The 27,015-nt window shown below is 43.7% G+C and overlaps 1 protein-coding gene across 8 annotated transcripts in view; it reads left to right on the top strand.

The window, feature by feature from the left end:
* RASAL2 (RAS protein activator like 2) overlaps positions 1–27,015 on the top strand; it is a 265,534-nt gene that overhangs the window by 217,414 nt on the left and 21,105 nt on the right. For all 8 annotated transcript variants that reach the window (XM_083157244.1, XM_083157243.1, XM_083157242.1 and 5 more), the window contains 3 exons: positions 8,101–8,254; positions 8,363–8,461; positions 9,930–10,484. In XM_083157244.1, the coding sequence (XP_083013370.1) occupies positions 8,101–8,254; positions 8,363–8,461; positions 9,930–10,484 (808 nt within the window). The remainder of the gene's footprint in view (positions 1–8,100; positions 8,255–8,362; positions 8,462–9,929; positions 10,485–27,015) is intronic.

The raw sequence follows: 27,015 nt of genomic DNA, 5'->3' as shown, positions 1-27,015 counted from the left end.
ATATAAAGACTATGGGGGGGTATATTCAAACTGTGTCGATATTTCGCGACATGGGAAATATCTGCACTTGCCTATTCAATGCTGAATTTACCGACAGCGTTGAAGGAGGTCAGATCTGGCTTTTTTTAAAGTCAGATCTATTTTGTCGAAATGGCCACGAATTGTCGAATTCACGGCCATTTTCCAACAATTTGACAGACTATTTCACTCGTTTCAGAACTTTCCGCCTCTCGACTGTGTGTACCTTTAATACCAACAGTTGAATTACCATTGGAAGCCTGCAGAAATGCCCGGAATTCAGATTGTCGGAATAAGGGATCCTGGGATAGATTTATTAAGCTCGGTGAAGTGATAAAGTGTCTTGTATTCATCAACAGCCAATCAGCTCCTACCTGTGAAGTTACAGGCTTGGTTTGAAAAATGACAGGAAGGAGCTGATTGGCCGGGGATAAAAACCAAACACTTTATCACTTCACCAAGCTTAATAAATATGCCCCTGAATACCCCAATATGGAGGTGGGGTATGTTAAGATAAAGTACTAGTCAATCAGCTTCTGTCTTACATTTTACAGGCTCAGTTTGAAAAATCATAAGAGCTGATTGACTTGTACTTTTAGCTCTCTTCAAGCTTTGATAAATAGTCCCCTTTAATGTGTTCCAAAGCTGCACTTATATGTTCTGGAGCTTCAGTTCCGGGACAAAATCTGTATTTTTATACATTTGTTAATTCAACTGTACAGGCAAAAGTAATGGCTACTGTACATCATTAATAGAAACCTATGTAATGAGATTATGGTCAGTGTTCATGCAGAAAAAAATCTTTGTTACAAATGTCGGGCGTTTGGGAACTATGAAGTCTAAATAAACCTAGTTTTGTTAATATGCCTTGTACATAAGTACAGAGTGATTGGCTGTGTAATGTTTGATGTGAGGGTGCTGCACTCTCTCATTGGTCGGACGGTATTAGGTTAAATGTAAATACATATGTAAGGAATATGGGAGAGCTGCAGCCCAGCCTCTTCTGACAGCTGGGTTGGATTGAGTTCCCCTCTGGACTGCTGAGCACGTGGGATGGATTCCTGCAGATTAAGCGAAAGTCGTTTTCTGGCATTACAGTGTCCTGGCTGACCAGTGTTCTCGCTTTACACTCGGACATGACGAGGAGCTGCAATGGCTTTCACTATCCGGAGGTGTCCGGGGGCTCGCTCTGCCAGCTCTTTCTTTACTAGGTAGGTTCTTGGCTAACTGCTTCCAAAATAATTTTCTGAGGATCTAGAGGACCCTTAAACTTGATACAGTTTGCCATATTTAGTCATTACTAAGAATTGGAAATAGTACTCTCTAGTGAAGTCTTTGTGTTTGCTGATGGATGGACGTTAGTTGGCTTTTGCGTTTCCCTTTCTGATTAATTGAAAAAAAGCCACATTATTATATTATTAATATAATGTTAAACCTATCAGTCTTTTAGTCTTCGGTTCTACTAATTTGTGGAATATTTACTAAAACACAACGCAGTGAACCTGCGAATAAACTCCTATGATTTGAGGCCTGAATGGTCAGCTCGGTATTCTGGACACCTGTAGGTCCTCGGGTTTGGTAGATATGACTTGGCGAGCGACGTATCAAGTCTTTGAGATAGAGAAATTGCAGAAGTTGCCCAAAACAACCAATAAGCATCTGTCCTTTTTTTAACATAGTTTTTGAAATGGTGCTGGATACACACCTTAAGATTTATCTGTGCAATCTGGTTGGTGGGAACAAAAATCTGGGAATGTATTGGAAGCAAATTGCTATTAACCATTTGCTTCCAAATACTGGAATTTGGACAAAAACAATTGTTCGTATAACTTTATTGAATCGACCCGATTTAATCACTGCCCGTTTTCCGGTGTTTGGGAGAAAACCGTTCATTGTAAATTGTTACCATCTTTTATGCAGTATAAATCTCAGTATTTCCATTCATAAGGTCAGATTTTTTATGTAGCACTCATTTCATACCATATACACAGGGGTCCACAAAATGGCCATATTTGTAGATACAGTCCTGATTTGCGGGCCTTGAGAGGAAAGAGTTTCATTCAAAGGTAGCCATGTGTAGGTAAACAGGGTGTGGGGTGCAGATCTATGTAGTGCTTATTTTGCCTCCATTTAGCCTAAATGTTGTAAGGTACAGTATAGTAAAAGGATTAATGTAAAACTGTATATTTTATTTAATTGGAGTTATGTTGGATACATAATTAAAGATCTAACTTTGCTACAGACACCCAATGAGCATGTGGTGCTTACTCCATAAATTCATTATTTTCCAATTAAGTGGGCAGTGCATGATGGCGGAACCTTTGATTTCTTTATTGTTCGTGATCTCTGCAGCCCCTTGGTGACAATAGATCCCGCTGAACATCATGGGAGTAACCGTTTCCAGCAGCAATAGTGAAAGTAAAGTAAAACACCAGCCGCACAGCTGCTACAGAGTGGCAGATAATTGCAGCAGTATCTGTGCAGCAAATGCCTTCTCTAGAATCAGAAGAGGTAGGGGGTCACTTGGGATAAACTGTGATGGACAGTAGTAATTGACATCAGCTGACTGTTTGAAGATTTCTACAGTGACTGGTTTCATGTTTCTGCTGTGCCTCCTCATTCCCACCGTGACACAGCACCTTTAGTGGCACCGGAATGCCGGTCTCCAGTGACTGCTTTATTGCTAGTGACATCATTTTGAACATGGCTACAAGACCTATAACGTCAAACAGCTAGTTTCTATCTGCCTCGTCTGAAATAAATAAGCACAAAGCCATCATGACACAGATTTGGTATAAAAAAAAAAAAAAAAAAATTTTTTTTTTTTATTTTTATAAATTCTAAGCCTGATTTAGACCTAGTGACTAACAAACCATGGGCCTGATTCAGAGCTGTTCGCTAGGTTGCATATACTCCTTAACGAACAGAACAGCACCTCCCCCCGAACACGCGCCTCCCACATCCCCTCGCTAGCTAGCATACGATGAGATGAGTACGAGAACACATCCCCTCGCATGTGGCTGAAGGGGAGAGAAATCATTCGACGGTCTAATTATTTTTCTTTGCTTCGATAATAAGTCGGTCTGAATTGACTTTTATTTCACTCAGGGGATTGACAAAAAGGGGGCGGGCACTGACATCACGTGACATCAGCCACCCGCCTGCATTCCCAGGGGAACGGCCAGCGTTTTCGTGTTGACGCCCATGAAATGCCAGGCATTCCACTGCCTGCCCACTTCCCTCCCCTGCACGTACAAATGCCTAAGCTAATGCTAAGTAGACGAAGGCATTCGCAGAGGGACCCCCTGCGTATGCGCATACTCCCATTATCGGAAAAGGGACCAAATTTGTCCCCATCTGATGGGGTCTGAATTAGGCCCATTGTTCATTGTACTACTGTAGCTTCTTTTTTAGATGGGGGGGGGGGGGGGGGAGACCATACATTTATATTTGTGCAAGAATGAAGAATATTCACAGCACAATTATTAGTTAAAGGTTCTATTCCAGTAAAAGTCTTTAAAAAAAAAAAAAAGTTACAAAGAGCCAAGATGTGCTGTTAGATTTCTAGATAATGTAATGTGACCAGCTCAACAGCCACAAAGATCGTCAGTAGGTGTTCCTCTTCAAAGCCGGAGAAATGAAAGATAAGGTTAATAAGCCGCATTAAACATTCACTGGCACCATCAGAAGGAAATCTAATCATTTCTTTTGGCCATATCTGACCCGACGTCCGTACCCTCCCAGCCATATAAATCCTGAGCACTTAAGATGCGACGTCTGAGCGCTGCCATGCTTCCTCTGGGAGTTGGCAGAGAAATTGGGCATTTAAGTAATTAACGAAATGAAAACTGGGCAGAGCTTCGGGTGTGCTACAGCAAGCTGCCGCATTACTTAGACTTGGCCGTGCACGCTAAAGGGGCACAAAAATCAGGTGAAGCTTTGCTTATATCTCTGCAGCAAAAAAGATAAGTATTTCCTATGACATGTGCGACGTTCCTAGCTCTGCAGAGTACGGTACATAGTGTTAGGTCGCCTTCTGCTAAAACAGTGGAGACCTTTCAACTTGGGGCTGTGATTGCTGGTATAGAAAGGATGGATGTGTTCCACTGTAGCTGCTGTCTCTGGTTGCAGTATGCCAGTCTCCTCCTGTCTCCTTATCAGCTAATGGATGTAATGCGAGTCCATGCTGTTGATAGTTGGTGAGGCTCTATTAATGCAGCATTATCCTTTTCTGGTTCATAATCCTAACAGGCAGATTTCAGTGCAATATGATAAAGTCCTGGTGCTTGCTGAGTGATTGTAAAATGTTCCCTCCTTTCTAGCCAGACTGTTAAATGGGTCAAATTCAGCAGTGGCACCAAAGTAATTAGTATTAACCACTTTTTTTTCTCCCCTGATGCTACTTTTTTTTTCTAATGGAGTTCTTTAAAAAAAAAAAAAACATCTGATAGAGGCCTGAGGTTACTGCCTCGGCGGTTCCCAGCATGTATGATTGCAAACATGGGTAATGTGAACATAATAGCCTGACAAGTCTCTTATTTGGTTTGAGTAATAGACAGGACCAGTCTCTTAGCGGTCGTGTGATTTATACAGTGCAGGTTTTTTGATGAATGGTATAATAACAATCACATTTTCAATGAACCGGAACAACCAGGGCAGAAAAAGATGGCGTCAGCAGTAAAATAGGTACATACGGCTGGTGGGTCACATGGCGAAGCACTGTGCTTGGTCTACTAGTGTAATGTACAGGGGGACTCAGACATTTGGCTGGTTTAATAAGCAGGCATAGTCTGTTAGGGGACCAGTATGATAAGACAGGCATGTGTAGCTGTTAGCTTGACAGGGCGAATCCTTTAGTTGTAACAAGGATGGAATGTCTTTCAATTTTCCATAACTGTAGACAATATATGTAATGGTACGGCACCTTATGGTACGGAACCTCTTTTTATCTGGACACATCAGGTGCTAGGAGGAAGTGAGGCTGCGGGAGGGCTCCATTAGGCTGTGTGAGGGCTTAGTTAGTCCATGGGGTTTAGTTAGGCTGCAGGAGGTAGTAAGGATGCGGGAGGATTAGGTGCTGTGGTTGGGCTTGGTCAGGCTGTTGGATGGTAGCAACAACTATTAGGGTGATGCTGTATGTACCTCTGATAATCCGGCACAGTGCTGGAACCAAGGGTGACAGATTATGGGCCAGATTCTCTAAGATTCAAAAGTGGTAAAATGGACAGCGATAAACAGCCAGCCAATCAGCTCCTGACGACATTTTTTAAACACAATCTGTGACACGGCAGGTAGGAGCTGATTGGCTGGCTGTTTATCACTCTCCATTTTATCACTTTTGAAGCTTAGAGAATCTGGCCCTGAGGGTGGCGTACCTGTATTAGATCTGGCCCATTTACTAGTCTATGATGTGTGGAACATTATAGAAAGTGTATGTATTGGGATTGGTTTGTTAAACAGAGAAGGTTTGTTCATATTTTATGGTATGCGGTCCATGGGTTGACAAGGTTTAGGTCGACCACTAATGGTTGGCAGTGACTAGGTCGACACCTTGAAATGATTGACATACCATAGGTCAGCAGTGACAGAAGGTAGACACAAGCTTAAAGTCGACCTGGGCATGTTCGACACCCACAAGGTCGACATACTGTTTTCATGTTTTTGCTCTATGTCGACATGGACACTGTCACCTAGACATGGTCTATCTCTTAAACCAGGCATGGCCCAAACTATGGCCCTCCAGCTGTTGTTAAACTACACGTCCCATCATGCTTTGCCACCATTTGCTATTAGAGAATGCTAAAACTATGGCAAGGCATGCTGGGATGTGTAGTTTCACAACTGCTGGAGGGCCACAGTTTTCCGTGCCTGCCTTATACCATATCCATATTTTATATGTAATTGGCAGTTTCTTAGCTGGTTGGTATAATTATGCAGGGGATCTATGGTATGGTTACCAGGGCAAGTATCTGACTTTGGTGCTGTAGTAGGCAGATATTGTGTCTGTTGGCCACTGTAACAGGCAGAGCAGGCCTCCTACTTCTTTGCTAAGCCAATTATCGTCGGTATATTGTCGGTTTGTTGAATTCAAAATAATCATGGTTGTGCAAAATGATAGTTTGGTCTATAAAGATGGTTTCCACCAATGGGGTTGTAATCTCCAGTGACGGACAGCCAATTGGTTACGGGACCTAATGATAGTATCTTTATATAACGGTTTCCATCTATAGACCAAACAATCAGGTTCCCGCTGCTTGTCGTTACACTGGCAGACATGGGTTCATATTGTGTAAAGGATGCTTTTGTCTCGCCCCCCTCCCTGCCTCTATGGCTCGTGCTGTTTACTGTAATCCTGCTTCACTGGGATTATCCGTGTCTCAACAGGGGCAGCTAAGCGCTGCTCAGTTCTCCAATAGCTTCCTCAGTAATACAGGAAGAGCTCTTTAATCCATCCCTACTGGTTATTGCACTTGCCCAGGGTTGGTTTGATCTCTTGTTGGTTCGGGGTTAAATGGCAGGCATTTGTTTCTACTGTTCAGTATTATTAACCCCTCCGCCGCTCGCACACTGCTTTAGCACTGAATGGTTGTCCATCAAGGCTCATTAGGATTCTAGTGTAAATCTGGGACCGACACGCGATCTGCTTGCTTCTTCTGTCTTTTCCAGCCTCCTAAATCTGGCCCAAGAAGGTGCACATTTGTCACGCCGTGGGAAAAGTCAGGGATATTCCTGCAGAGGAAATAAGCAGATGTCTGTAAAGGGTGGAAGGTGGTAATTTGTCCCAATGGAGATGCTTCCAGGAGGTTGACGCATTAAATGTTGCTGATCTGTCCCCTCTTGGGACCGCCTCAGTGCAGTGCAGAGCCCCCCTTCACTCCTAAGCTCTTCCTTGCCCGTGTTGGGTTTGTGCAAGGGAAGCTGGTTGATAAGGTCACCTTTGCAATGTTTACAGAGCATGCTCTTTGAGCCAGCCTGGCTGCAGCTTCTGCCTGCGAACCGTAATCTGCTTATAGGTGCATTGTCATAGCAACAGGCCCAGAGTGCAGCAGCCTGGCTCACCGGGACTGTGTGTGTGCTACCTGAGGGGCGGGATGCTGGAGGAGGGAGGAGAAGGGGGGGGGGATGCAGTAGCCAGCTATTTGAAGCCAGATTTCATTTCACTAGCAGCCAATTCTGCTCACGAGTCAGGAATGATCGGAATTCAGCGTATTCTTTAATGTAATGAGGTTGTGAGGACATCTTCCACCCCTGGCGACATGCCCTGCTTGGCTACTTGACATCCCTCCTGGTAGATTTCATTTTCTGGTGGCATGTGACCCCTGACCTTTGTGCAGAGGAGCGATGGCCGGGGACTTGTGAAATGAATCCTAGCTATGATTTGGGGATGCACAGCAAGGTGGCTATATAATTGCTTCATGTAAGTCTGTTCTTCTCATTTCTGTCACATGCATTAACTTCTGCTGTATCCGTGCATTCATTAGCCACTACAACTGTGCAATTGTACTATGAGTAGAACACTTGTCTTTACATTTATTCACAGTAGAGTTTGGATTGTTTTATGTGTAAAAAGGTGTCGGTTACAAAAGTCATTTTAAAGTTTTCATTACACTGCATAACGAATGTGCGCAGTGAGGTGCGGAAATACGAACTCCGCGCTCAGAACTGCCCTGTGCATCTTAGAAATAGATGTTTTCAGATTTGTTTAGCCTATCAAATTGAACCGGTTTTATGGAGGAGCTGTTGTGAAACTACACATCCCAGCATGCCTTGCCTTAGTTTTAGCATTCCGTAATAGCAAAACTGTGACAAGGCATGATGAGACTTGTAGTTTCAAAATAGCTGGAGGGCCATAGTTTGGCCATGCCTGGCTTAAAGTTTTCCTTGTCATGCATATATCCAAACTCTTAAATCTTGCTGTCCTGCGGGCGAAATATTATGTATTTTTATTCTAGGTTTGCTGCAAGGGTTATTTCACGATCCAGTCCTGTGTTTCCATCTGAATCATTTATAATTGGGGATGTTTACAATGGTACACGTATTTACTTGCCTGCCCTCTTAATGACAATCCCTTCTTTAATGTAGGTCACGTGGGTTACCTAAACTAAAAGAGTCCCGTTCCCATGAGTCCTTGCTGAGCCCAGGCAGTGCGGTGGAGGCTCTGGAATTGGGGACAGAAGACAAGATCCTGGTGAAGCCATTGCACAGCAGCATCTTGGGGCAAGACTTCTGTTTTGAGGTAAAGGAATATGTATTATAATGACAGAATGTCAACAATTAACTAAAAACCTTTTAAGTAACCTTTTGATATATATTTTTTTTATCTTTGTCAATGCACTTCTACCAGGTTACTTACGCCAGTGGCAGTAAATGCTTCAGCTGCTCCTCCGCAGCAGAGAGAGATAAGTGGATGGAAAACCTAAGGCGAACAGTCCAGCCCAACAAGGTAAAAGAAAACAAGACAACTGTGGAAAGTTATTGTGCCTCTGGGACGGTATTAAAATGTTTTCCAGGAATAATTGCCCCATTAGACACTAAGGATTACATTCAGTTAGCCACAGGGTTTACCACACTGCTAAAGCTCCCGGATTAATGCGCAGAGCAATTCAATTATTAGGCGATTTCACAGCACTATAAACCCACTGCTAACGTGTGTTAACCAATTGATTCCGGGTAAAGTGGGTGGAAGCTATGGGTTACCCTGCGCGGTAAGCTCGAGAGTGTATTTAACATTAGGGGGCTCCTCCGTGGCTATACACATGGTGTAGGGTGCTTTTTGGAATAGCTATTGGCTCCATATAGTTGAGTCTGGCTAAACATGCCTTAATCAATTTTAGATCCACACATTACGCTGAGTCATATGTTCTTTTGTTGGGCCACATCGTATACCCCTTTCACATTGCAATGCCAGGTCGGACCCGGGATCTTGAGGGCGACTGGGGATTAACCCTTCTTAATAAGAGTTAAATTGGTGGTCGTCCCGGGTTATAAGATTTGGTGATTTCACACCGTACTTTGTCCCAGGTCGACATTTCAAACCAGCAATAACCCAGATCAGAGGTGCAAAAGGGGTATAAGGTACATGAATGCCTAAGATTATTGAGCCACAATTTGTTTGTGTGGTTTTTTTTGTAATAATAATCTGTATTTTTGTGGACCAATAACAGATCCGATTTTCAAAACCAGTATTGAAAGGTTCACTGTGAATTACTGGGTGCTGAGCGCACTTGCTGAGCGATCTAGTATAGCTCAGAATGCTCAGGACATCTCCCAGTGTGTAGGTCCCTTAATGTGATGCAGGCCCATGCAGCTTTGGAGAATGTATGGGAAGTGTAGTTACAAATGTTTATTTTCTGTGTGTAATATGATATTATTTGAAGACTTGTATTTTAATGAGACTATTGACATCCATTGAGTGGCCTGGACCAAGTTGCTTAATGTTCCACAGGTTTCTGTACCAAAATGTGTTTCAATGTTAAAGCCCATACACACTGGGCGATTTTGCGCTGAAAGCCACTCAAAACACCAAGTTTGAGCGGCTTTCAGCTCAAAGCCGCCCGGTGCGTATGGCCCAGCGATGAGCGGTGATGCGCGATCCCGCATCATCGCCGGGAAAGCCACTAATCTGCTTGCAATACCAGCAGATAAGCGGCTTTGTGGAAGGCTATGCAAAGCCGTCCGCCGTCCACTGACAGCACCGGGCAGGAGGGGAAAGCCGCTCAGTGTGTATGCACAGATCGGCTTTCCTGCTGTCATCGCTGTCCATACACGCTAGGCATAATACCCATTGTGTACGGACCTTAAGAAAATCTTTATCTGAACCATTTAGATAAGAAAGGGGGGGACCATATTGAATTAAATATATAACTTGTTCATAAACCTTTTCTAAACTCTGCTTAATCTCTCCCCTCCAGGACAATTGCCGACGGGCAGAAAATGTGTTGCGGTTGTGGATCATCGAGGCCAAGGACCTAGCCCCAAAGAAGAAGTATTTCTGCGAGCTTTGCCTAGACGACACACTCTTTGCACGCACCACAAGCAAAACAAAAGCAGACAATATATTTTGGGGAGAGCACTTTGAGTTCTATGGCTTGCCTCCTCTTTACAATATTACCGTGCACATCTATAAGGACGTAGAGAAGAAAAAGAAGAAGGATAAAAACAATTATGTGGGGTTAGTGAACATACCCATGGCCAGCGTGACTGGCAGACAATTTGTGGAGAAGTGGTACCCGGTAAGCACACCCACCGCCAACAAAGGCAAAACCGGGGGACCGTCGATACGTATCAAGTCCCGATACCAGACCATCACTATTCTGCCCATGGAGCAGTACAAGGAGTTTGCAGAATTTATTACTATAAACTACACAATGCTGTGTTCTGTGCTGGAGCCAGTGATCAGCGTCCGGAACAAGGAGGAGATGGCCTGTGCTCTGGTGCACATTCTGCAGAGCACCGGCAGGGCTAAGGTAAGGCGCTACACACACTAAGCCGCTAGTTTCAGCTGTCATTGTTTTTCTAATGGCTTCTGGTTGGAACAAGATAAATGACACCGTTTTTGTTTAATGCGCCTACGCGGTCACCGTAACAATTTCACATCTCGCTCTTTGGGTTTGCTGTGGTCGTGAGTTAGAGGTTTAACCCTTTCAGGTCCGACATATAGTCAGGCTCAACATGCCTAGCGCTAGTAGCATATCCAATGGGGAGCCACTTTAAAATAAGAACATTAACATCGTTCAACAATCAATGCAGAAGATTGTTGAATTAAAAAAAAAAATACAATTAATTTAAACATTCAAACCAGATTGGTTGAATTGCAAAAAAAAAAATTGGCCTGCAAAGGGTTAAAAAAAAAATAACTGTGTACGTTTACTTACAATGATTTCCTTTAAGCATTAAATCCATAACCGTAGACTTCAAAGGCTGGTAACCTAACAGACTTGTTTATATTGCTTTATATCATTTTTATGGTCTGTTTCACAGGTTGATTAGCACGCTGCACAGATTGAGTTATGTGATAATTAAAGGCCTTTTACCTGTTTTAGGCTTCTAATGGGGCCTACACACATAGCGATTTACAGGCATTATCTAAGAAATCTCACTAGTTCGCTTAGAAAATGCCCTGACATCTCCCCTTGTGTAGGGGCATAGCGATGCACGGGCCTTCGCGTCGCTTACAGCCCGGGGATTGATATCTAGCATCCTGGATAAATCTAGTTAATCGCCGGGTCAGAGCCAGTGTTCTCACCGGACAGATCACTCAGCACACAGCGCTGAGTGCTGTGTGATCTAGTATCGCTCACAATGCTCAGCAACTAGCTATGTGTATAGGCCCCATAAGTACTGCAGCCGTTCAGCTTTTCTCTGTTTTATTCTTATGTAGTCACTGGGCCGTATTCAATGTGGCCGGCGAGGGGGTTAAACGGCAGAAATCGCCGAAAACAAGGGACCCTCTAACCCCCGCGATGGCCGCCTACCCTATTCAGTGTTATGGCGGAACCCTCGCTGTATGATGACGGCGAGGATTCCCCCAAACATCGAGGCTCACAGCTAATGCAAGGAACCCGCTGCATTTAGCCGTGAGCCTCGCTGTTTTAGCGGCTGCACATGCCATTTCCACATCACTGCAAAAACCCAGCGAAGTAGAAATGGCGTGTGCAGGGGGTCAGTTGAATATACCCCACTGTGTACAAGCAATCAGTGTCTCTACTAGATGATAGTGGGTACTGTAGCTTGCACATTTGCCAGTCAGGTAGCCGGACTCCTGTAACCAGGTAATGTAGGCTGCTACACAGTTACTTTTCTTTGCAGCTTCTAGAACAAGAAAACTTAAGAAATAAGAATAAGAAGTTCTAAATTCTGCTCCTTAAAACATTAAGAAAAACGTAAAGATAATAAACATTTGAGACCTTATATACGATTTCCCTACACAAGATAGATACAGTAGCAAGTATTTACTAAAACCTGAGTGACAACACAATTTGTTGTATTCTCCTTTCGATCATGGTATAGAAGATAGGCGATGTTTAGATCAACAATTATTTGGTCAACCATGACTAGCTAGACTCCTAAAAATTAGTCTGCAACGTCTAGATCAACAGTTACAGGAAATCAACACAAGCAAAAGGTCAACGGCAACGTGGTCAACAGTGAAAAGCTCAACACAAGTTTTTCACGTCTATGTCGACCAAGTCCTCTCACAAGACTCACTGCGCTCGCTATGCTACAGGCATACTTCCCTCTGTCTACTGGGACGGTAAAGTATGAACAAGTCGGTTTAAAAAAAAAAATCATGAAAAACTCGTGTCAACCTTGTCAATGTCGACCATTTTCATGTAGCCCTTTTGCTTGTGTCGACCTTCTGTTAATGTTGATCTAGTGTATGTCGAAAATTTGTAGTAGTCTAACTAGTGTCGGTCGATTTAGTCATTGTCGATCTAGACGTCGTTGATCCTTTCTACACATTCCCATAAACCTGACCGACGGCTTATTTTGCTGCACTGTCAATTCAACAGCGAATTCAATTTGGCATGGGCAAAAACCAGAAAGATATAGAAGTAACAGGGTTTGCATATCATCATCTACAAAGTATTAAATACACAAGTAGGTGCATTTTTGGCCTGTTCTTTTCCTCCTAGACCCTCAGACTGCCAGGAAGTGTGCTTCCTCGGGGGTTAAAACAAGGGGTAAATCACGCTACTTGAATTGGAGTGTGGTTAATTAACCACTGGGTTGGATTACCCCCATAGTCTCTATGTCAGGGATGGGGAACCTTCGGCCCTCCAGCTGTTGTGGAACTACACATCCCTGCATGCCTTGTTACAGTTTTGCTATGTGGCCATACTACAACTCTTGCAGGGCATGCTGGGATGTGTAGTTCAACAACAGCTGGAGGGCCGAAGGTTCCTCGTCCCTTCTCTATGTATTCTCTAACAAACTTGTGCAGCATTTCCCAACAATAGCTGAGGGTGACTATAGTGATTTCAGTGATGTCATCCTAAGATTTCCCATGTAGGAGTGAGAATCCTCTACAGAGGCACATACTGTATCTGCTTTCCTAGGGACTTCCAACTGTTACAGCATGTGTTAACTTGCAGTACAGCAGCTTACGTGTCATTGACATTTAATCTTGTTATGTTCCTTCCTTTTTTACATGCTCTTGCCAGCCAGAAAATATAACAAATAAAGTTTTCCTTGGGAGGAAGAGCAGGAATAATAATACAACATACAGATATGTGTACATGCGCGATAACACACCACGCCTGTTATAAAATACCTACATACCTAGTATCCTCTGTTACTAGCACGCTCTGGCTTTCCACTGCTGTAATACCGATTTGCCCAGTTATTTGTACCTTCTTTTCCATTATGACGGAACTTGTTTTAACAAGTACACAAATACCACCAGTGGGTTCTGCTCTGTAGGATTATTATTTGCATTTGGAGTTTTCTTTGGGTTGTGAGTGCTCCGCTATGATTACGCCAATATATGTAGTATGTGGAGCAGGGGTGTAAGTTCATACCAGAGCCCAGATGTGAGAGCGTTTTGGGGGTGTCCGCTTCCCCCTTCCAACACCGCGTTCCAGCAGCAGACAGACATGTTCTCTCTCCTGGTGTGCCAAGATGGTAGCGAGGTGGTACTAATTATCTGAGCACAGACATGTCCAGCCCGGGTCATCTGCTAAAGGCGACATGGTCTGTGCCCTCTGTACAGCTGTGAATAGTGTGGTTCATTGGGTTGACTACTGAAAGTCAACATGGGTTTAGGTGCCAGCTGCTGTGAGAGGGGACTGGCACAGATCATTTTCACCACCCCAGCAGATCTTAGACCGGGAGAAGGAGATGTGCCCTGGGCTCCGTGCTTATTCCTGCTCTGGGGCACATAAGGCAGAAGCTGGATCAATGGAGGAATTGAGTGTGTCTCTATCAGAGGTGGCCCCTGGAGGTGACTGTCTTCCATTCTCTCCTGTATTTAGGCCTCTGATGTGGAGCCCTGTGCAATTTACTTGTTTTGCCTGATAACAAACTGACTGCACAGATGTGGTATTCAGTCGATAGGTCGACACATTAAACAGTCGACACCAGTTTTTCATGATTTTTTTTTTTTAAACCAACTTGCTCCTACTTCACCATTTAAGTCGGCATAGACGGGGATTCTAATAGTGTACCGAGCATAGCGAGGCATCAATGTTCACTAATACGGTACCAATATATAGTCAACATAGACACCAACTAAAGTCTATGTTGACCTTTTGTTAGTATCGACCTTCTATCAATGTTGACCATTTCAAACTGTTTTTCTGTGTCGACCATTGATCATGGACCTAGACCTTTGATGGCTAACCTTGACACTCCAGCTGTTGTTGAAATACACATTACCCAGCATGCTATGCTTCAGTTTTGCAATTTGCTGGGATGTATAGTTCAACAACAGCTGGAGTGTCGAGGTTAGCCACCAAGGCCCTAGACACTGTCCACCTAATAATCCACAGACACAGATGCAGACAGAATCAGGGCAGCAGTTATTGTAAGCACTCCAGACTCACCTGCTGTACAATGAATGAAGGAAAGGTGATACATGATAAACGCCATTGTTGTGCACATTATACTGGGCAGCAATACGCGGGAAGCTGGAAATAGCGCCAGTGTAATGCTAGGTACACACCAGAACAATCATGATCGTGAGATGTCCATACGATGGTCGCATCTTCTGTTGGAGCATATGATCCAATTCCGATCTGTACCCAGTTGAAGGGGTCGTTTTCAAATCCTGACTGCAGCAGGTAGGACAGGCAAAACGTCCAGCGGGGACGCGCATCGGAATCGGATCTAAAACATGCCAAAAAGAATGCCCAATTTACATACAATCGGTCGAGATTGTATCGAAATTGGGGGAATTGAGGCCAAATCGTTCTAGTGTGTACCCCGCATAGGTGAGCTTTGGGGATCTAAACGGCCATTTACTGTACAGCACATCTGTGAGGTGTTCAGGGAGGAGACATGTGGCATTTAACACTGATCGTTTAATTTATTTAGGCGAATTCCTAATTTTTATGTTCTGTCTCTTCATTTAACCATATGTCTTCCCATTGTTAAAAATACTAACCCGTAACATCTATGGCTGGGGGACACTATTTACTGTAGCAATTGTAAAAACCGGCGTGCTGTATACACTCTCTCTGCAGCTTGTGTGGATCACAATGTACAGTATTTAGACTTTACTGCTGCAGTTATATGGAAGTTTTACATCTACAGATAAATATAATGAACCTGCGTGAGATAAATGCTGCTTTTTGTGGCGTTTGAAAGACAGAGATCTAATGCTTGTGAGACAGGGCAGACGGTAATGCTTGGAAAGAATTGCAGTCCTGGGAAGGGCTTTGTGTTGATGTCAGTATATCAGATCTGTTCTGTTCCAGCTTAGTAAGCAATGAAGATTTCAGCTAGGAGCGTTTCTCACTATCTTTATTCGCCTCGCTCTCCAGTGAATCACAGGACTGCTGAAGGTATTATTAAACGAGTAACTTTAACGATTTGGCTGTTGCCTGTGGTGCTGGGCTCTTGTAAATGGCTAATTTCAGCTAGAACAGTTTATGGTTTGTGCAAAGGGCACAGTTTGTTTTCTCTTTAGTGATGCCCAGATGTATTGTGTATGGGTGTTTTCTCTATTAGAAAGCTTTATTAATAAACTAGGTGCGCATAGCAACCAAACACCTAATTGGGTAAGTACAGCAAGCGTCATGGGATGTGAAATGCGTGAGGAATAGAGGGCACAGGATTCACTGGGAGAATCCTATCCCAGCAAAATTTTTAGTGCATTTTTTGCATAAACATACGATGGAGTCATAAGTTATGTAGCCTGACCTATATTTATTTATTTATATTTACCAGTTCATTATAGAACGCGCACACATTCTGTGAGGCACTTCTGAGAGAATATTTGGCCATCCACCTCAGTTCCTGCCCCAGTGGAGCTTATAATCTATATTCCCTACCATATCTGCAAGCACGCACACAGATTCACACTAGGGTTAGTTTTTTGAGGAGCTAATTATTCTACCAGTATATATTTGGATTGTGAGAGGAAAGCAGAAAACCCGGAGGAAACCCACGCAAGCAAAACTCTATAGGAATATACAAACTCTGCCATGGTGGGAATTGCCCTCATGACCTCAGGGCTATAGTCAGGAAAATGAAGTGTATTCATTAGAAGAGTGACATTACTGGAACAGGTTTTAGGGTCCTGTTGTTTACCTTTGACCTTTCCTTCGTTCCCTACCCCTCCTCCTTCCAGGTCCACTTCTGCACTACTTAGGACTTTGGATTTTAGAGCCATTTGTGTCATGTGCGATCTTTAACCTGACTAAGTGCTTCTCAGAAGACGTCTATCTTTATTCTCCCCCTCTGTTCACGAGTCTCTTTGAAGCAACATGTCTTTGATTCTCCAGTATTTAATATGAAACGGAGTGTTCATCTCTAGATCATTCTACACCCCAGGCTCTTGTTTCCCTGTGACTCCTGTAGCACTTTTTGTCATTGTTGGCCCTCCTAGTCCCATCATTTATGTAAGTTCGTTTATGTACATGACTCCTGCTTTTTGTTGATTTCAGTCGCTCCTGGGCTGACTGCCCTTCTAGATCTGTCCATGAGGTTTCTTTATTTTAATATAATACAGTTGAGGGATTGCTCACACATATTCTTTCTGTTCTGGGGGGGGGGTTGTCCCTAATAACTATGGCCTGTTCTACCACTTGATTTTTGCGAGGCTGTGACAGCGAGCAATGCTGACTGATCGCCGTCACAGCTCCCATGGCCAGTATTCAACTGACCCCCTGCACACACTGTTTCCCTGTCACTAGTTTTTTGTAGTGACGGGAAACGGCGCATGCGGGCATTAACGGCGAGCCTCGCTGTTTGGGGGAATCCTCGCTAACTTCCGACAGCGATAATTCCCCCGGAACGTAGAATAGGGTGATCGATCCCCGCCTTTTTACCCCCTCGCCGGCCACATTGAATACGGGACATTGTGTTCATTCTAGAACCCTGCATCTTTCAAAACCTGTGCAGTTCCTCTTCCCTGCCTGTCATGAAACTATTCCCGTATTACTGACCAGAAGATGCTGCAACGTTCTGAGTGATGCTAGTTCGCTCAGAACACATCAGAAAGATCGCTCAGCACACAGCGATGTGTGCTGAGCGATCGTAAAGGTTCAGTGTTGTCCGGTGAGAACACTGACCCTGAGGGCTATTTCACACGCTTTGGCTCCTGCTGGGCTGCAAAACCTCGCACGGCCAAAAGCGCACACAGTAGTTCATAATGGACAGGATTGTCTAATTTCACACGGGATGGCCATGGCCGGGCCGCCCGGTTGCAGCCGGATCCCACCACTGGGAGCCGGAGCGTGTGAAATAGTCCCAACACCGGCGATTATAGATTTATCCAGCATGCTGGATTAGGCACGGCACCATGCATTGCTGTCGCTATGGCACCTATGCACAGAGAGGTAGATTTATTAAGCTTGGTGAAGTGATAGTGTCTGGTTATCACCGGCCAATCAGCTCCTACCTGTCATTTTTCAAACCAAGCCTCTAACTTCACAGTTAGGATCTGATTGGCCGGTGATAAAAAAACAGACACTTAATTATTTCACTGAGCTTAATAAATCTGCCCCAGAGTGATGTAGGGACATTTTCTAACCCCTACAGGCCCCATTACACTTGGAATATGCACTAACTACTGTATATAAGGGTGACCTGAAAATAATAATGTCACATAGCGCTGGCCATAAAATGAAGTAAAGCTAACATTTGATATAGGCGTGTTTATGAAGTTCAGAAGACAAATGTACTTAATTGAATCTGGACTTTCCCTCTGGGGGTGACTTGAACTAGCCTTACTGTATATTTCACAATAAGGAGATTTATCTTCCTTTATTATACATATTTTTTTCACACAAATCAAACATTTGTGTATTTTGTGATTTTTCGAACACTACTATATTTGGTATACATTTATATGTTGTGGTGTGTTTTCTTCTTTAAAACGGAAAAAGACTGTTTTCACACAGCTTATCTGGGGCATATCTGACACGGCTTTGACACTGGCTGGCTGAGGGCATGTTGACATGGATCAACTGAGGGCATGCTGAGGTAATATTAGTGGAGGGAGAAAGAGAGGAATAAGACCAGCAGAAGCTATGCAAGCACCGTAAAGGATGGGAGTGCCCTGTCTTGTATTTGTTTGGCGAGAAATGTCCTAACTAGGCCACCATAGTGAAAGATATTTTTTCTGCAAGATATATATATATATATATATATATATATATATATATATATATATTATCTTTCCTGATGTTAGGAGTTGAGAAGGGCACACATTTCTGTCACCACTATATTATACAAGTATTCACATCACCATACCAGCTATCCAAGTTGTGGAACTGTGACAAAAACTCATGCATATGAGTGGTCATTATCATGTGTCATGGGGAACACACATCACGGTGAAGAGACCCCTGGCCCTTTTCCTACCCATATAACCACCTTTTGAATTAGCATATATTCTATGCTGAGCACTAGCGTACAGGAATCCTCTCGCCCAATAAGAACAGTTGGGAGGTATGCACCATTTATGTATTATCAAATGCTTTCAAATAGTCTATATACCCTGATATATTTGTGCTGGGTTTTTTTTTAACACCTAAGAACATGATTTCAGAAACCTGTTTGGTACAAAAATAATAATAATAAGGAAATATATTGGATATCTCCTCAGAAAAAAAGGGAATATCCAAATTCAGTGAGGCTTTACTAATCCTCTTTATAAAAAGCAGACTGTCCAATGTGTTTACAAAAAATACTTACTCTTATCAGCATGCTCACAAGATGGCTGACTGCCATGCCCTCACTTTAAAGTTGTGCTCTCTTGACATTGCATAATGCACAGGGATTACATTAATAAATGTCCTTGAATCGCAAGAAACAAACATTTTATTTTTGAAAGCTGAACTGTCCTGTAGAAGGTAGTTTGTGGTAAATGCAGCTTATCTGTGTGTGTATGAAGTTCATCTGTTCGGTTGCGTACATCTGCCGACGCGAAGAGTACGGGGATGTTGTTTCGGCATTTTGAGGGGCTGGTAACTAGTTCTGTGATATGTAGTTCAGCAGTAGCTGGAGGCCCAATTCCTTCCCACCTCAATGCTTGTATCTCTAATAAGAGTGTGCTGCATATTCCCCCAGCTGCAATTCTGAATTGCTTTTAGACCGATACATTCAGAAGCGCATCAGTTTTTAAATAGCCGAGAATAATATCACGGCTCAATGTTTCCATAGACACACTCCTATATTTGTTTCTGTCACTGCTCATGTCCCTGGTGGACCCAACACGGCAACATAAACACACGCCATCACTGTAAGACATTTTTATTTGTCCTAAAGGCCTGTGTATCTCTCCTACATGTATTACCCTTGTATGCGTGTACAATTATTGGCATCTTTATTAGTCTCTCTAGTACCAGGTAGGAACCTCTAGGTGGGATGGATTCAGCAAGGAGTTGATTACACTCCTTAAGGTGCCCATATATTAGGGCGATTCTCCTATGATTTGGTCGCTTTTAAATCGATAAATTCGATGGGTTTGCCGACATGTCCGATGCATGGTTCCGTGAGCATAGCATCAGAGCAGGAAGATCACACAGGCTGCACTACAGATAAGTCACCTCACCAACCCTCCCTGAAGCCCAGAACCACCGATATTGGCTATACATGCTGTACTATATTGGCTATGGCTGATTTTGACTATGGGCAGTATTCAATGAGAAAAATTATCTGTGTTTTATGGCGAGTTTGTGCTTTTCTCGCGTTGGACGGAGACTTTTGCTCTCAAAAAGCGAGCAACCCTATTCAACGTGCACTTCTCGCCGTCTTTCTAAGTGATTTTCGCCGTGTCTCTCCGTGTAGCAATTCTCCATCTTTTCATGGAGAAGTGGAATGTGAACTTTTACAATAAAAGGTTTTTTGTTTTAATTTTGGTGTAAAAAAATCAGGAATTTTAATCTGTGATTTTTTTTTTTTTTTTTTACACAGAGCAGCCAGCAGGGGGCCGGGAGCCGGGAGCCGAGCCGCTCATTAGATATTCATATATTCACTGCACCCGATCATTACATATGCATGATCGGGTGCAGTGAATACCCGGCCCCCTGTTGGGGTTCCCCGGGGGGGCAGCCTGTGCGGCCTGGCTCCCGGGGAGCCCACCTCCCCCCCCCCCCCGACATACGTTCTGGGGCGGGCAGGGATACTTCCATCTCCCTGCCTGCCGCCGTCCTCGGGCTCCCTGTGGCGTCACCTCATACGCCGGATTGGCTGATACTCGTCGCGAGGGGCGGCGAGTATCAGTCACATTGAATAGTGTATAAAGTGCCGTCACGGAGAGTCTCCAAACATGGAGAATCTCTGCAAAAACACGGCGAGTGCATGGCGAGCGAAAAAAAACGCTTGCCATGCACGGAGAATAATCACATTAAATACTGCCCTATGTTAGAAATAGCTTGTTTAAACAGCACTAGATTGTGCGGCCAGCTCACCAACCCTTTGTTTGTGCAATCCACTCACCAGATACCAACCCTGCAGCTGTATACACATGGTGTGATATGCTCTCAAAAAGCGAGAAACCCTATTCAACGTGCACTTCTCGCCGTCTTTCTAAGTGATTTTCGCCATGTCTCTCCGTGTAGCAATTCTCCATCTTTTCATGGAGAAGTGGAATGTGAACTTTTACAATAAAAGGTTTTTTGTTTTAATTTTGGTGTCAAAAAATCAGGAATTTTAATCTGTGAAAGGGCATGCTATTTTTATTCATGTGCTTATAGCACATGAATATATATTTAATAAAATATATATATATATATATATATATATATATAAATACGCAATATCCAGCACCCACGGACTTTCACTTAGTAAGAATTCATACCACACAGGCTCCTTGTTGAGACAAGCTTTCGGGTTTATTACCCTTCGTCAGGTCCACAATATATACAAATCATACAATGAATCTCACCTTATATTCCTAAGTGCGCCGCCTTTCCTCCGTTTCCAGACGCCTCTGATCCGTCCCCCCACGCTGCAGACACTTCCGGGTGCACCATCCAACATTCCCCTCTAACCGGAACTTGGGTGTGCACTCATCGTACTCCGCAACGCCGGTATCACGTAACCATAGCAACCTGGATCCGGATTTCAGACTGAAAAAAACAAAAACATAAATGATATACAATTTAACCACAATAGTGCAAAAAACATAAAAACAGACATAAACAACTAATGTGCATGAGTAAGGGCTTGGAAGCATCTTGGTTCTATTATAGATAATATTCATAACATCTTGGATAAACCAATTACAACTAGACATCCAATTCATGAAAATACAGCTAAGTTTAAATGGTCATTAAGACCCCTAGGTTTAACTGTATCCAAGTAATGGATCCATTTAGACTCTAGCTGCAACAGGGTTTTATGCCTGTCGCCCCGTCTTTTACTCTCCGGCACATGATCAATAATAATGTGTTTAAAGCTAGCAAGACTATGCCTCTGCTCGGCAAAGTGTCTTGCCAGTGGTTGCTCAGAGAGTTTACCAGCTAGTGCAGCTCTGATGGAGGTCCTGTGCATTGCCATCCGTTCCTTAAAGGCCCGGATGGTCTTCCCAATATAGCACAGGCCACAGGGACATTTGACCATGTATACCACATAGGGAGTACTACATGTCAGCACATGCCTAATAGCATATTTTCTCCCTGTATGTGGATGGAAGAAATTTTTTGTAGCTATCATGTGCTGGCATGTAGTACATCCCGTGCACTTATAACAACCAGGACTTTTTCTGGTGATTCTCGCATCCCGTCGCATATGTTCTGTAACATCTGAGTGCACCAACCAATCTTTTATATTTTTACCTCTTTTGTAACATGGCATAAGTGTTGAATGTTTGAGGCTTTTAAGGTCCCTGTCAGTTTGAACAATTGGCCACAATGTCCTAGATGTAGACCTGACCTCTTGGTGTGCCGTATCAAAATGTTGGACCCAATGCATACGGTCTGACACCGGTTTATCCACTTTGGGTTTAGGTGTCAGTGACTGAATCCTGCTGATGCCCTGTACCTTTCTTCTCGCCCCTGCAATGATATCATCAGAGTAGCCCCTTACTTTGAATTTTTCTGACATTTCGTCTAGGCATTTCTCATACTCCTGTTCCTCACTATGTATTCACCTAGCTCTGAGGAACTGGGAGTATGGGAGACTATTGATAGTAGCAGGGGGATGGTAGCTCTCAGCTCTAAGTAACGTATTGCGATCCGTTGGTTTTGAGAATAGTCTAGTGATAATTTTTCCTTCTTGGACCATAATTTTGACATCCAAGAAGTCTATCTCTTCACGACTCATCTGAAAAGTGTATTTGATAGGGCAGTCTAGACTATTCAATTTCTCAACGTATTCGCTCAATTCAACTGCAGATCCTGACCACAATAACAAGATGTCATCTATGTATCTTTTGTAATAGAAGACTCTATCCCGGATATCGCTATTAAAAAACATATCCTCTTCTACAGAAAACATATATGTATTAGCATAGGCGGGGGCGACGGGCGAACCCATCGCTACCCCGCCTTCCTGCAAGTAGTAGTTGTTGTTAAAGTAGAAGTAATTGTTTGTGAGAACCATCTCCAACAAACTTAGAAACAAATGTAAGTCAGGACCATTATACAGAACATTGTTCTGCAACAGTTTTTTGACAGCTAGTACACCACCTTAATTCGGAATGTTAGTGTACAAGCTGGTTACATCCAGCGTACATAACCAGATGTTAGACGGAATATTACCAAGCGCACACAGGTCAATCAAAAGACTAGTAGTGTCTTTGAGGTACGTCCCCCTATCCTGTACACACGGTTGAAGGTATGAATCCAAAAAGATAGCAATGTTACTAAATAGGGACCCCCGGGCAGATATTATTGGACGCCCCGGGGGATTTAATAACCTTTTATGGATCTTCGGTAGTGTGTACAGGATAGGGACTTTGGGACAATCAATTTTCAAATAATCAGACACTGTGGATTATTGAAATTTGATTGTCCCAAAGTCCCTATCCTGTACACACTACCGAAGATCCATAAAAGGTTATTAAATCCCCCGGGGCGTCCAATAATATCTGCCCGGGGGTCCCTATTTAGTAACATTGCTATCTTTTTGGATTCATACCTTCAACCGTGTGTACAGGATAGGGGGACGTACCTCAAAGACACTACTAGTCTTTTGATTGACCTGTGTGCGCTTGGTAATATTCCGTCTAACATCTGGTTATGTACGCTGGATGTAACCAGCTTGTACACTAACATTCCGAATTAAGGTGGTGTACTAGCTGTCAAAAAACTGTTGCAGAACAATGTTCTGTATAATGGTCCTGACTTACATTTGTTTCTAAGTTTGTTGGAGATGGTTCTCACAAACAATTACTTCTACTTTAACAACAACTACTACTTGCAGGAAGGCGGGGTAGCGATGGGTTCGCCCGTCGCCCCCGCCTATGCTAATACATATATGTTTTCTGTAGAAGAGGATATGTTTTTTAATAGAGATATCCGGGATAGAGTCTTCTATTACAAAAGATACATAGATGACATCTTGTTATTGTGGTCAGGATCTGCAGTTGAATTGAGCGAATACGTTGAGAAATTGAATAGTCTAGACTGCCCTATCAAATACACTTTTCAGATGAGTCGTGAAGAGATAGACTTCTTGGATGGCAAAATTATGGTCCAAGAAGGTAAAATTATCACTAGACTATTCTCAAAACCAACGGATCGCAATACGTTACTTAGAGCTGAGAGCTACCATCCCCCTGCTACTATCAATAGTCTCCCATACTCCCAGTTCCTCAGAGCTAGGTGAATACATAGTGAGGAACAGGAGTATGAGAAATGCCTAGACGAAATGTCAGAAAAATTCAAAGTAAGGGGCTACTCTGATGATATCATTGCAGGGGCGAGAAGAAAGGTACAGGGCATCAGCAGGATTCAGTCACTGACACCTAAACCCAAAGTGGATAAACCGGTGTCAGACCGTATGCATTGGGTCCAACATTTTGATACGGCACACCAAGAGGTCAGGTCTACATCTAGGACATTGTGGCCAATTGTTCAAACTGACAGGGACCTTAAAAGCCTCAAACATTCAACACTTATGCCATGTTACAAAAGAGGTAAAAATATAAAAGATTGGTTGGTGCACTCAGATGTTACAGAACATATGCGACGGGATGCGAGAATCACCAGAAAAAGTCCTGGTTGTTATAAGTGCACGGGATGTACTACATGCCAGCACATGATAGCTACAAAAAATTTTTTCCATCCACATACAGGGAGAAAATATGCTATTAGGCATGTGCTGACATGTAGTACTCCCTATGTGGTATACATGGTCAAATGTCCCTGTGGCCTGTGCTATATTGGGAAGACCATCCGGGCCTTTAAGGAACGGATGGCAATGCACAGGACCTCCATCAGAGCTGCACTAGCTGGTAAACTCTCTGAGCAACCACTGGCAAGACACTTTGCCGAGCAGAGGCATAGTCTTGCTAGCTTTAAACACATTATTATTGATCATGTGCCAGAGAGTAAAAGACGGGGCGACAGGCATAAAACCCTGTTGCAGCTAGAGTCTAAATGGATCCATTACTTGGATACAGTTAAACCTAGGGGTCTTAATGACCATTTAAACTTAGCTGTATTTTCATGAATTGGATGTCTAGTTGTAATTGGTTTATCCAAGATGTTATGAATATTATCTATAATAGAACCAAGATGCTTCCAAGCCCTTACTCATGCACATTAGTTGTTTATGTCTGTTTTTATGTTTTTTGCACTATTGTGGTTAAATTGTATATCATTTATGTTTTTGTTTTTTTCAGTCTGAAATCCGGATCCAGGTTGCTATGGTTACGTGATACCGGCGTTGCGGAGTACGATGAGTGCACACCCAAGTTCCGGTGAGAGGGGAATGTTGGATGGTGCACCTGGAAGTGTCTGCAGCGTGGGGGGACGGATCAGAGGCGTCTGGAAACGGAGGAAAGGCGGCGCACTTAGGAATATAAGGTGAGATTCATTGTATGATTTGTATATATTGTGGACCTGACGAAGGGTAATAAACCCGAAAGCTTGTCTCAACAAGGAGCCTGTGTGGTATGAATTCTTACTAAGTGAAAGTCCGTGGGTGCTGGATATTGCGTATTTATCTGAAACTTCTCCATAGCACCACGGCGGTTTACCAAGGAGGGAGGGTGCTGGTCTGCTGGACTTGATATATATATATATATATATATATATATATATATATATATTCACTGCACCCGATCATTACATATGCACGATCGGGTGCAGTGAATACCTGGCCCCCTGTTGGCTCTCCCGGGGGGGGGGTGGTCCCGGGGAGCCCACCTCCCCCCCACATACGTTCTGGGTCAGGCAGGGAGACTTCCATCTCCCTGCCTGCCACCATCCTCAGGCTCCCTGCGGCGTCACCTCATACGCCGGATTGGCTGATACTCGCCGCCCCTCGCGGTGAGTATCAGCCAATCCGGCGTATGAGGTGACGCCGCAGGGAGCCTGAGGACGGTGGCAGGCAGGGAGATGGAAGTCTCCCTGCCTGTCACATTGAATAGTGTATAAAGTGCCGTCACGGAGAGTCTCCAAACATGGAGAATCTCCGCAAAAACACGGCGAGTGCATGGCGAGCCACAAAAAACGCTCGCCATGCACGGAGAATAATCACATTGAATACTGCCCTATGTTAGAAATAGCTTGTTTAAACAGCACTAGATTGTGCAGCCAGCTCACCAACCCTTTGTTTGTGCAATCCGCTCACCAGATACCAACCCTGCAGCTGTATACACATGGTGTGATATGTACTATGTTTTCTACCGATTTATCTATTTCAGAAGTTCATATCGCATATATACCCCTTATGGCTATAAAATGGTTTCACATGGTCAGCTCAGGAAGGACGTGGCATTTGGAACCTTGCCTTTTTGTATTAAATGCTGGGGGCTCGCTGTGACAGTGAGCAGTGCTGCCTTCTTGCTGTCACAGCTCGCCTGATCAGTATTCAACTGACCCCCTGCATACGCCGTTTACCCCTCGCTCCGTGTTTGGAGCGATGGGGAGTCAACGTATGCAGCCACAGAAACAGGTAGACAGTTTACTGTTTAAACTTGACCCTCCCCTTCCAGTCATGACTCCTCCCCTTCCCATCCCTGACTCCTCCCATTGTAAGACTGCCCCCCCATAATAATAATAATAATAATAATAATAATAATAATAAAAAAAACAATAATAAATGTAAAAGAAAAAACCCTGCATGGGGGGGGTCTACATTGCACACATATACATAGCACACCACAAACACACATGTACATTTCACATCACACACAGCTCACCCGAAATACATACATAGTATATCACACATACAAACACACTGTATGTGCAGCCAGACACACCAGCTGCCGGACAGTGCACACACAAGGGAGCTCCAGGCTGTGGCTGCTCCCGCTTATCAGGCGACTGCATCCTGAAATCGGGCACACACCCACCGTGTGCCCGCCGGGCAGTGCTGCAGACACAGCCCACCCCACACTGTCTGTGAGCAATCAGGGTGGCAAACCACCTAATTTACAGCCCACCAGCCAATAGGCAGGATGGGGAGAGAAAGCTCCGCTTTATCAGCTACTGGGTGAGAGAGGCAGCGTCATCATCTCCCCATCATCACTACAATCATTAGTAGGTGCAGATGCGGCTGGCGGCAGTGAGGAGTATACCCCTCGCCCTCCTGGCCTGGGGGGGGGGAGATCGCCCCATTCACCCCCCCTTAAATCCGCCCCTGCCTCAGAAGTATTATATAGTTAAAATATTTATTTCTAATTGTATTAAAATGTAAGGTATAGATATAATTTCA

Source organism: Crinia signifera, chromosome 8, assembly GCF_055691185.1.
Source record: "Crinia signifera chromosome 8, ASM5569118v1, whole genome shotgun sequence".
In the NCBI taxonomy this organism is placed as follows: Eukaryota; Metazoa; Chordata; class Amphibia; order Anura; family Myobatrachidae; genus Crinia; species Crinia signifera.
The sequence above is the reverse complement of the archived record's forward strand: the minus strand, read 5'-3'. Positions and strand labels throughout refer to the sequence as shown.